The sequence below is a fragment of the Heterodontus francisci genome, chromosome 1 (assembly GCF_036365525.1).
Source record: "Heterodontus francisci isolate sHetFra1 chromosome 1, sHetFra1.hap1, whole genome shotgun sequence".
NCBI classification, from domain to species: Eukaryota; Metazoa; Chordata; class Chondrichthyes; order Heterodontiformes; family Heterodontidae; genus Heterodontus; species Heterodontus francisci.
In genome coordinates this window covers 268,556,097-268,568,576 of record NC_090371.1, presented here as the reverse complement: position 1 = coordinate 268,568,576, position 12,480 = coordinate 268,556,097, and the positions used below count along the sequence as shown (strand labels likewise).

At 38.4% G+C, this 12,480-nt stretch overlaps 2 protein-coding genes across 4 annotated transcripts in view; one reads left to right on the top strand and one right to left on the bottom strand.

Moving 5' to 3' along the window:
• LOC137376245 (neuronal vesicle trafficking-associated protein 1-like) overlaps window positions 1-3,409 on the top strand; it is a 78,690-nt gene extending 75,281 nt beyond the window's left edge. For both annotated transcript variants that reach the window (XM_068044410.1, XM_068044420.1), the window contains exon 5: window positions 1,299-3,409. In XM_068044410.1, the coding sequence (XP_067900511.1) occupies window positions 1,299-1,502 (204 nt within the window). In that variant the 3' untranslated portion in view covers window positions 1,503-3,409. The remainder of the gene's footprint in view (window positions 1-1,298) is intronic.
• Window positions 3,410-3,432: 23 nt separating this feature from the next.
• Window positions 3,433-12,480, bottom strand: part of stx18 (syntaxin 18) — a 157,974-nt gene continuing 148,926 nt past the window's right edge. For both annotated transcript variants that reach the window (XM_068044388.1, XM_068044397.1), the window contains exons 9-11: window positions 8,773-8,842; window positions 7,668-7,748; window positions 3,433-4,873 (exon numbers count right to left, since the gene is read on the bottom strand). In XM_068044388.1, coding sequence (XP_067900489.1) covers window positions 4,778-4,873; window positions 7,668-7,748; window positions 8,773-8,842 — 247 coding nt within the window. In that variant the 3' untranslated portion in view covers window positions 3,433-4,777. The remainder of the gene's footprint in view (window positions 4,874-7,667; window positions 7,749-8,772; window positions 8,843-12,480) is intronic.

Genomic DNA, 12,480 nt, shown 5'->3' with positions numbered 1-12,480 from the left:
GGTAGGGTAGCCATTAAAGTTTTCTTTTCTTTTGCAACAGCCTGGAAAATAAGTTACTTACTTTTAACACTTGGATGAGATTTGTATCTTAATATTTGATAGCCATTACAAATGCTTGATCCTTGTATATCCGTTAGGAAATTACAAAATATCATCTACAAAGGTTCCAAAACTTGGTGAGCTACAGTGAACGGAGCAATCAAAAGTTTTTACAGCCAAGGAGAATTTCTACCCCATCCCAATGTGTATTGAACTAACAAAACAGCTACATCCTTTCCAGAAAGAGGTCATCAGAGACCAGTTTAAATTTAGTGTTTGACTGTGCTGCAAAAATAATTAAAAATATGCAATATAGACACACTCTCAGCTTGAAATCAGATAGCTCTCATACCTCACAGCCAATCACCCTGTTGCTTTAACTACAGATTTGAGCTATTCTGTGACTCTTTAAACCAGTGAGTTAACATGTGCATTTTATATGCACATGCTTGACTAGTGCTCAGATTTTGAACATATTTTTAGTTGTTTTCAGCTGGTCCTGGCACAGTGAAAGCAAGTGGGGGTGAGGGGGCGGGGGAAAGCCCTATGGTGGGCAGGAAGGGATAGATTGTCAGCAGACAGATTTCTTGGCATTCATACAGTACAGATTCAGAGCAATGTTCCTACCTGTTTAGGGACCATTGAACCTTTGAAATCAGAGCTTGCTTCAGAAATTAAGCCAAAAACTGAGGTGAGTCTGAGCAAGTTGAAATTAAGATGGAGGAGCGAACAAGTCCAGAATATTTGAAATTCCAAGTGGGTGTCAGATCAACAAGTTGGCATAAATTATATATAAATATATTTTAGAACATTACACCAGTATGAGAAGCTGTTCAGTAAGCTGCTTCAAGCTTTCGCTCTGCTATTCATAAGATGGTACAAATAGCAAATAATATTTGAAATCTACTGTAACCTGTAGTGGATCATGGAATGGATCATCACCTCTTTACCAAATGACCATTATAAATTAATCAGATTTATTTCTTCTTCTTTGGCCTCCTTATCTCGAGACAATGGATAAGCGCCTGGTTTTCATTACTATGAAAATGAGTGCACAATAATCAACATCTTCCTATCAATGAACCTAAATTCTGTAAATTCATTCCATTTTAAGAAGTAAAGATTACATACATTGTTCACAATTTTCATCCTGATAAAGTAACTGTGTTTAGGAGAAAAGTACAACGGATTTACGCAGATTTTTCATTGGCAGATTATTTCCACTAATACCAGCCTGTCTGCTGCTTTTTTCTCTTCAGCATAACCGCTGCATTCCAGCTGGGTTGGAGACCTACTACTCTGAACAGGATTCTGCTTCTCGGGGAAGATTTTACACTGTCATCAACCACTACAACTTGGCTAAACAGACCATTTCACGCTCTGTATCACCCTGGCTGGCTGCACTCTCTGAAGAGAAGGTGTTGGAGAAAGAAAGTGAAGGTGCTGGCAAAACAGCCGAGTAAGCTGCCAGGTCCAACCTACAGTTCCTTGCTGAAACCACCAGAGGAACCAACATTAGCTGCTTAATGTACAAGGCACTGACATTAGTAAGGTATGGAAGAGAACTTGTTAATTTGGTCCAGCTCAGTTGTTCTTCCACTCCTCTTCATTCTGTTTATGTTATTTGTTAAGTGTTAATGAAATTCTTTGCAAGATGGCATGCTTGTCTCATTTTATTAGGACATTCAGCTAGGATTGCTGTACTTTTATTAATCTCAGGTTGTGGATGTGAAAGTAAATAAGTAGAAAAGACCTGCTCCACATACCAATTCTCTGGCTAGATCTTCTAAAAATGCAATTAAACACCCTTATACTCATTAAACACCCTTATACTCATTATGCTTTTCTTTTTTCCAAAAAAGGACAAGGTCACCTCCAAAAAATTCCATGTAGTGGATACTTGATCATATGGTATGTTAGAATAGCAAGTTTCTGTTGTATTTTCAAATCAGCAGATACAGTATTACTCTTGTTCTGTGTTCAACTATAGTAATGACCTGTTTTTCTTAGACTATGAAAGCAGTAAGAGATTTTATAAAACGAAACCATTTAGAATAAAATAGTCCATTTTGTTTGTTGCAGCGACATTGATACAAACTTTGCGTTTAGCTGAAACTGAATCCAGGAAATGGATAGTTGGGGTCAGTTTATGGATAGCGAATTTGGCAGTTGGGTCAAAGTTATGCTCTGTGGTTTTACGGACAACAAATCAGTTCCACCACCTTTAGTTATAAGCACCACTAAAGTAAAAGATGGAGGTGTACTGTGGCCACAGCTCATCGATGCCCAGCCAAGTAGAGCTCCTAGTTAGTCTACCAGAATTTGTATAGGCCACATTCTGAAGCCCTTCTGTGTTGCTTTTCTGAGCCAACAATATGGCTTTGCAAAGGAAGAATCCCATTGCCTCATTTCTTGCAATAGATGGGGATATTCTACACTGATAACAAATTTTGAAGAAAATAACATGATTTTATATGTTAAAAAGGGTTTAGGTTGGTTCCTGCCATTTTAGGAGGTGTCCTAAGCAGCTATTTCCTGAAATATGTACATGCCTTGACTGGTCAGGATTTGAATGGCACTTGGAACTCTTTCTCCTCCCCCAGGAAGAGATCCAGGAGTTAAAACTTAACTAAGCATTTCTGCAGTCGTCAACAACAATAGGAGTCTTCTTAAGCTGAATTTGTATGGAAAATTCAAACAAAATGTAGTGTTTTTAAAGTATGAGAATTATTTCAAACTACTTTTTTTTTCAATGAAATCTTTTTTACTGATTACAAAAGACTGTCATCTTTGGACATTTAAAAAAAATTATTTTTCAGCAGTACCTGTGCATAACCTGTTTTATAATTAACATGGTTTAAATTATATACACACATTTTACATAATCCTGGATTTAAGTAATCTTTCCTTGGTTTGACATCCCTTCTCCATCTCTCCTCAAATTCAGGAGGAAATAAGCACCTCATATTGTTACTGCAAATAGCTAATTGTTCTATTTGATATCTAAATAAGTATGCAGAAGCCAGTTGGTCAGATTGGCCCTTAGAATGAAACAGTGCCAATATCAAGCCAAAAAAACAGATGTGGACGACTTGAGACCAATTTCTACATAAGTGAATTTTATTGGATGTTGAGGGAAAGACGTGAAAGGAAAAAAGAGGGAAAAAAATGCAGAAACACAACAAATTAAAATGAGTGCCAAAACATTGTGCTTTGTAAAACGTGTGCCATACTTGTCATTTAGTGTTTATGGTGTTATTTAAGTCTTGTTTGTACAGAACTCCATATGTTTTATACATCTGAGCAAAAATGATACTTGTATTGGATGTAAAATGAAGCAATGAGGGTATAACTGATTCACTATTTAAAACAAATAAAGTCAAGTAAGACATCCTCAGTCAATGTGTTTTTTTTATCTAAGAGAAAAATGTTGTCCCAGTGTAAAACTTTTTTTCAGTTTACAATCATAGGCGATAATGCAGTACTTTGACAATTATCATGCAGAAATTAAAATAAGTTTAGATCCGAATACATCATAATCACAAGATCATTACACATAAGGAAAGCCATTCTTCGTTCATCAATCCTGAAAAATGCAATGCATCTATTACAGCATCTAATTGTTTGTAAATCATTCAAATGTAACTCTGCTTTATTTCTCCTCACCAACACCATAGCTGCTAGGGCAATTTTCATCTTCACGGTTTTCTTTACCATTCAAATCAATTGGATTGAAAATAACATGGGCTCTGTAACGGGCATAGGCACTCCCTCTGCAGTTTACTGCTCAGTGATGAAGATGAAAATTACATCCACTAGTCTTGCTAGGAAACCTCCCCAATATCCATTCTTTGTGTGAGTTGGCTTATTGACCATAAAGGAGATCATGACTAAGATGATCTGGTTGTCACCAGATTCCAACTTGTGTACTACCCAGCAGAGGCCACTGGCCAGCAATCAGGAGCAGGAACCCCAACATTTCTTCCCTCCCTGACAAAGGGCAGCTGAGGGCAATGTTTTTGCATTGTAACCACTGACTGCCTTGGCTAAATATAGTTAACATATCAGAGACTAGCGATCAATCCATGCGCCTTCATAGTCTGTATGGCACTGTATTTAAGCACTGAACTATTTGGAGTTTTCAACCCTCTTCTGCTCAGGAGGCGTATCTGACTGTTCAAACACAATGGTCATGCAGGGATTTTAGCAATCTCAGATTATTACTTTTATTAACAATATCAAATGATAAATACACTTTGCTTAATTAATAAGCCAACAGTTTGCATTTATTTCATGCTGACAGCAATGTGCACAACATTGAAATTGCTGTATTCTTGGAACTACAAATACCACATTGCAACTTACAAAGCGAGAGCCTCCTAATGCTGTTTCTGTTCACAGGTTCATTTCAAGACTGTAGAATTGTAAACCAACATTATTGGACATCACACAGGCAATATCTGAGTTGGTTGCCTGTGAGAAAAATAAACATTAAACTATCTAGTATAAAAGAAAATATTTTTAAACAGATCAGTATGTTTGTTACAGAACTGAGCACATAAACCTGTTAAATAATATTGCAAAGTGCAGCTGCAGTGTATTGCAAGTGCTGATTTTAGATGTCATTTTTTGTGTAAGCTAGTCTCCTGTGCACAAGTTGTATATTATTAGCATCAATAAAGTTCTGTCAGGTCATATTGAATACAACACAATGAAGACCGTTGGCTATCTCCATCTGCTAGCTGTCATACCAGTCCAGGAAAAGCAGAGAGAACGAGCACATCACCAGGAAGAAGAGGATCCACACACGAAATCCAGCATTATTTTTGATTGCCTGTTGGATGAATAGAACTCATTATTACATAGCCAACAACATTGCTTTTCTCAATTTCATATGTGCCAATTACACTTCCAATAAATATTTCCAGCAGTAATGTTTGGATGTAGGTATCAAATCATTCAATTTGTTACAATTTAAATGCTTTTCTGTCAAGTATGTATGACAACAGAGGAGGGGAGGCTAATAGTGGGGAGAACAATGGGGTAAGAAGAGAAGCAGGATGGGAGAAACAAGGGAATCTACCTCAGCAGGAAAAAGTAGCCAGAATTTCCAACTGAACATGGAGCTGAGGGGAGTTCAGCAATAGATTCTTCATCACTCTATCAGGGCCCGATTTTATCAGCTAAAGGGAGGGACCATGGCGACGGAAGTGACAAACAGCTTAATTCCTAACCGATGTAGGGATGAGGGGAGATGGCAACACCATGGTAGGAGGACGGGGGTAGATGATTAAATAGGTTGGGGCAGGAGAGCATTGGCAAAGAAACTGCAACAGTCAGCTCCCCCTTCAGCCCCAGATTTTTTTATTAGTTGCAGGGAGCAGGTAAGGGTGGGAGGAGAGGAAGGGGACTTATGTTACTGTCACTCCCCCTCCCCCATTTTTGTCACTGTGGGGATAGGAAAATCAATCATTTATCAACCCTTCCATTGAGGTCCTAATTGCACTCTCTGTGAGGGAAGTGGTGAACCAGGCAGTTATCCTTAGTTTTCCCCTTTCATGGCCCTATTTCTGATTTGAACAAGGTGGGCAGCGCTTCTTTTTTCCTATCCTAACCACTGAAAAAATGATTTTCCAACCACTGAAGGAGGTGTGGGGACAGGAGGCCTTAGCTTGTCTTTTGCCCAAAGGACCAAATGTTGCTCTCAATGTGGTTGAGAGTAGAACAATCTTATGCTAGGGAAGACTCCATGGCTCTGGGCAGATTACAGTCTGACTCAGGGAGAAAGGAAAACGGAGATCCCAAGCAAGCAACAGCTTGAGCCCTCGGCTTCTTTCAGCGAACGTGGTCTGGATGATGGTCCCATTGGGGCATGAAGAATGAATGGTGACCACAAAAATGATGTGTTGAGAAGGTGAATTGCAAGAGAACTGTAGAAGCCTAACTATTTGCTACAGGTTTTTAATTAATTTTATTAATTCTTAACTCCTGGTTAAGGTCATGGAGGCTCAATAAGGCTGTTCAACAGTGACACTCAGTGGCTACAGCCTGAAATTGCACACTGGCTCACCTGGTATTTGGAGTTCATGTAGCTGTTGTTGCAGCAGCTGAAATTGTGGCAATTAATACTGAAAAACCATATCAGCACTACCTACAGGTACAACTGGTATTGCAGTTTAATGCTGACACTTTTATCATACATTTTCCCATTGATATTGCCGTACATTCTACTTTACAATGCTTTTTGAGATGGATTGTTACAACCCACTCAGCAATTTCAATATAAAACAGATATGTGTGAGCAAAGCAGGCAGAGGTTTAAAGCCCAAATATGTTCTTTAGGGATATTAGGCTGAAATATTATGAGGAAAATCATGGAGGGAGTGTTAGAATCTTGGGCTGGGGTCATGTGAAGAATAGCACCACTATCATTGGTGTTTGATGACATCAAGTTCAAGACCTATATGTATACATAATATATAAAGTCAAGCACTAATCTCAAAGTGCTATCCGTGCAAAACAATCTTTCAATAATAAAGAAAGCTGGACAGTGACTGATACGAAATTAACAATTACAATCGACCTGTGAACGATCTCAGTTATTTATAATCAGTTTACTTGGATTTGGCAATTTAAAGCTGTGGCCTTAAAAAGACAAACCAAGTCAATTGCTAACATCATAACCGTGGTCCAGACCCAAGACATGTGAGCACCACCACTGGTGATTTGCTGGTAGGTACTTTAGAGTTTAGTATTTTAGAATTTAAAGTAATAAACTAAGTTACAGAATGTAATCAATGTGCCACTGCTGGATCTTTGAAAGAGATATCCAATTAGTGCCACTCCCCTGTCCTTTCTACATAGCCCTGAAAATTGTTCCCCTTCAAATATCTATCCAATTTCTTTTTGAAAGTTATCATTGAATCTGCTTCCACCATCCTTTCAGTCAATGCATCCCAGATCGTAACAACCCGCTGCGTAACTAAATTTCTCTTCATCTCACCTCTTTTTTGCGAATTATCTTAAAATCGGTGTCCTCTGGTTACTGATCCTTCTGCCACTATTTCTCTTTATTTACTCATCAAAACTCTTCATGATTTTGAACACTTCTTTTAAATCACTCCTTAACTTTCTCTGCTCTAAGGAGAACAACCCCAGCTTCTCTAGTCTCTCCCTGTTACTGAAGTCCCACATCTCTGGTAACATTCTAGTAAATCTTCTCTGCGGCCTCTAAGGCCCTGACATCCTTCCTATAAAGTAATTAGTAAATTTTAAAAGAATTTTCTCTTTCGCCTTCCTAAAAAAAGAGACATATAGAACTACAGCAAAACTAAAAGTGAAGTTCTGTGCTGGGTATCTGTTACACTAAGATTGATGAAGGAAAGTTAAAGTAAGGACTGCTGGACGTCAGTATTTATGGTCACAAAATAGCATATTTATTTTAGAAAAGAATGGAATTTAATGGTGGTCAGGGTAAGCCTCACAGTTCTTTCCAGATGATTTCAGCCCTAATTAATAACATTAATTTGCATTGATGGCTCTCTGCTTTCTCGTTTTCCAGAAATGAGTCGTTCATCTTGCAGAGAAAGTTGTACACATGACATCTGCCAACGAACATGATCCCTTACCTCTCTAATGTCTTCATTCCCTTCCTTAACATTCTCAGTTGTACCCACAACAAGTTCATGAATACTGTCAATCTCTTTTTCCTGCCAAGGAAGGAAGAACTCATCATTTGCAATTTTTGAAAGACCAGATGTCATTAGATAGCCATAATTTCCATTTCAATAACATGTAATATTACAGCAACTAGTAAAAAAAAATTCTCAAACTGCTATGCAAGAATGTGACAAACGTAACATTGCTGACAACTCATAAGTTACTGGGGGGTGTGCAAATATCTTCTATCCTCAAAGATATAAAACATCCTATTATTACTAAATATTGATTATACAAACATTGTAAATACAAATTTTCAGATGTATTCCTATACCTAAAAATGCATTACAAACAGAACATCTTTATTAAAAAGTGTTTAAGAACCAACTGTTTTTATGGGCTTGACAAAACTTGGAACTGAGCAAAACTATTGTAAAGCAAAACCCATTATACATATTTGTAAAAATGTTTAATGTATTTTATACTAAAATTGGTTGAAGCAATATTTTAAACCAGCAAGAAATTAACTTTTATTAATGTTAGGTTGACAAATCTATAAATACAGCATGAACACCAGGATAAAAGATACCCATATAAAAAGAGCATCATAGGCAAGAAGCCCAAGAGTAGCAATTTATTCCTGACCTCAGATCTCCATCATTCACAAGCCTGACTTAATACAGCATCACTTCATGGCTTAGACCACTGGTTGTCATTTCTTTTATGCTTGGTATAATATGCCGCTGTATCTAATTTTTAGAAGGTGCAACTGCCATCATTTCCATATTGAGTGAGAAAGTTAATCTGAAGACCCTCCTATTACAGTACTTGACACCAAGGGCCTGGGAAATGTACACACCTAATAGGAAAAATGCGTTGTACGAACAAACTTTTTAAGTATCATTTGGTTCCGAATGTATTTAAATCAGTTCTGATGGACTTTACTTAATGGAATAAAATGAAAATGATATAATTTAATCATATCAGGACATTCAAATTTAGCTAATTCAACTGTGTTGCGAGGAATAAATTATTTTGGTATTATATTACATAACAATATGAAACTTAACTCACCTGTTGCAGCACTTTGTCAGTAAAGATTTCCTGAAGTCTGGAGATTTCAACTACTTTACCTTCAATTTGCCTGTTTATAAATATAAAAGAACCTTTATTATTCTGATTTGAATAACAACAGTAACGGGAAACTCATTTTCCTTTTGTTTGACATAGGTTAAGGAGTTTGGCTTGTTAAACATTTCAAATGAAAGAAAATGCAACAAACAGATCATGATAATTTGGTGTCTTTTAAAAAAAAAGAAATAATTCCTCATTTTTGGAGGGACCAAGACTGTAGATAAATATAGCACCAAGTCTCTTATTCTTGGTGATCAACAAGGTAAAGTAGCTAACTAGATTCTGATGTCACAACTGAAACTTTAACCTATCTCCCTCTTTTAAATAGTGGTCAGCCTGCTGTACATTTTCTGTTTTTATTTCAGATTTCCAGAATTTGCTGGTTTCCTTTTAGGTCCCTGAACAATGGAGGTTGGAATTTGAACATTTTCTCCATTTCAAGTTACCTTCAGCGCTGGTATAGCATGGGGATTACATTCAGAGTAAATCTTCTAAAAACAATAGCATGAAAATGTGTCTCAGCCCCAAACTCAGAAGACTGTAGCAGTGTTCGCTTCCTTTTCCATTCCAACCACCCTATGGATTTTTGAAGTGCCACATTAAGGGAGGTTATTCTTTGACCCCATACATATTATGTTTTTTTTTAATTATTTGTTTCTGGAGTAAGGCTGATGCTGGTAAAGCCCATTCATTGCACATCCCTAATTGCCCTCAAATAGCAGTGGTGACTCTTGACCGCTGCAGTCCTTATGATGATGGTTCTCCCATGACAACGGTGACTGCACTTTAAAAGTACTTCATTGGCTGTAAAGCGCTTTGAGATTTCCTGAGGTCATAGAAGGTGCTATTTAAATGTAAGTTCTTTCTTTCGATAGGAATTCCAGGATGATTGAGATTGTTCAAACTCATTTCACGTGAGAGAGATTTTCATAACATCGGTCTTGGCTAGAATCAAACCCATGTTCCCAGAAGTGAAAGCTGTATTACACCAGGTACTTTCCTGATGCCAAGACCTAGCAATACCAAAAGTCTCTCTGATCATATTCCCAACCTCTAGTTCTGAAGGAATGTTGATTTGCTCTTAATTAGTTACCATTTTGCTTCTTTGTGAGATCTATTTTATGGATGTTAATAATTCTGATTTTTACTCATTTATTGGTTCTGCATGGACTATCTAGAGTGAGCGCAGTGAAATTGCTTTTAAATTCTTCAGCTCATCTTTAATGTACTGGAAACAGTACTCTAGGACTGAGAAAACAAACATCACAAACAAAGCTTCAGATCAGATCTAAATGTACAGTCTAAAAAATAATCACTTGCAAGCTGTACAAAAATGCTGCCAGTGCATTCACACCGAGACTTCCAGCCCAACACATGGCACAAAGCCTTTTATCCTGGATTATATTATGCCCCCTTTGACCCCTGAACAGTGCCTAAATTTAAAACAGCTGTTTTTCTTTTTAGGTAGAGAGAAGAATATAAAGTAAACAACTAAAATAGCTCTCTACAAGAAGGCACAAGAGACAAAGAAAATTGGAAATGTTCTCAAGCACTACTGGTTACCTTGAACACATGAAAATATGGAATGAAAAAGGTCAAAGGCCATCAAGCCCACAGATTGTGCCTCATCTACAATATCAGGAATTCCATACCACTTATTTATTCTCCTGAGGGAGTTAACTGAGAATATGCACGAGCTATGGGAAGTTCTGTGAAATTTTTTCTGGATCCCATGGCACTGTTGTAAAACTCTAAGTAATTACTTCAATAGTAAAATATACATTATTCGAACCTGGCCAGTTTTATCCTGAAGGCACATCTATAACTTTTACAGTGCAGGATGCATTTTGTTTAGCGCAGCATTTGATCTTCTAATTCTATACACATCTTTCTGACTGTTAATTTTAATTTTCAGCAGATATTGACCTCTGTGTTTGTTAATGGAACTATTGAACAGAAGTGTCACTGCTTTTGCTAGAAGTGTAATTCAAAGACCCACAACTCAGGGAAGAGATTCTTTTAATCTTTGGTTTCACTTGCAATTTATTCATTTGTGCACTTATGTTCTTCAGCTGGGCCTAATTTCACAATTAGTTGAAAATGGTGTAAAATAATTAGTGCGCTCTGATGGCGGGCCTGTGCACATGGACTAAGAACCACATTCAACTGGTCTCTCTGCCTACACAGCATAAATAAGTGAGCCGCCAGCACTATTCATGCTCTTCAATGGCAGCTTACCTAATAGGGTGGCGGGATTTCGGACGTCACTGGCATCTGTTGAAGGCAACCAGCAGTTCTTAAATGGGGTGCAGTGGGGGTTGCTTTGTAACTGCAATCAGTTTCATTTTAAACACCACTGAAATACAGGCAGATGTAACAGTGGAAGGACTCCCTGCTTTTCAGATCAAGCTTTGAAGGATGTCAGTGGAAGGAGGGACCTCACCTTTCCACCCATCAGCATGATGATATCCCAACTAGCTTCCTAGCAACAATGGGCAGAGGTTGCAGAGCAGGACATTGACAGAAGCACTGCTTCAAGGACCTGGATGCAATGCCTGCATTGCAGAAAAAAGTTCAAATGACCTGCAGAAGCTGCTTAAGGTATGACTCCTGACTCATATCCCTACTACAATATTCTTCGCCCTGCAGACCCGTGTCCTCAGTAGTCACACCTCTACCCTCCCCTGCTTCTCACCATTCTCCTCCAATCGCTGCAGCACACTTCACTCCACCTCATTCTGCAGCTATTACATCACTCCACACCTGCTACTCTCCTCATTATCACCTCCCTCACCTCCTCACACCAGTGCCATCTTTTCACACACCAGCAACACTATTCTACCCTGACATGCACATCCTCAAAACATCTCACCAGGTGAACACTAACTCACTCCCTTCTTTCTTGCAGGACAAGTTGGCACAGAATAACAGGGAGCAGACAGCCACTGGAGGAGGCCAAGCAACTATACATGTCCTGTCCCCTTTGTAATAGACTGTCGCTTACATTGTAAGGTAGGGGGCATGTCAGAAGCACGGCTTCTGGAGAAGCCGGAGTCGTCCTGCAGGGTTCTTAGCTATCTCACCCTCTTTCACTTCTCACTGAAATCTCATCCTCACACACTATGCATGACAAAGGCTGCAGCTTTCTGCAGACACTTCTCTTTCTGCTTACCCTTGCCACTAAATGTTATACCTTGCTCCTCTCTTCCCTTTCAGTTTTCAAAACTCTAGAGGGCACAGCAAAACTGCAACAACTTATATTTATATAGAGCCTTTAACATAATACTATCCCAAGGTGCTTCACAAAAGCATTATAAAGGAAAGTTAGACACCAAGCCACATTAGGTGATATTATGGCAGATGGCCAAAAGTTTGGTCAAAGAGGCAGGTTTAAGGAGTGTCTTTAAAGAAGACATAGAAGGGGCAGGGGTTTAGGGATGGAATTCCAGAGCTTAGGGCCTAGGCAGTTGAAGGCACAGCCACCAATGAGTGGAGCTATTAAAATCAGGGATGCTCAAGAGGCACGAATGTTGAGCGCAGGTATTAAAAAAATGAGATAGGGAGGGGTTGAAGCCATGGAGGAACTTGAAAACAAGGATGAGAATTTTAAAATCGAGGCATTGCTTGACTGGGAGCCCATCTAGGTCA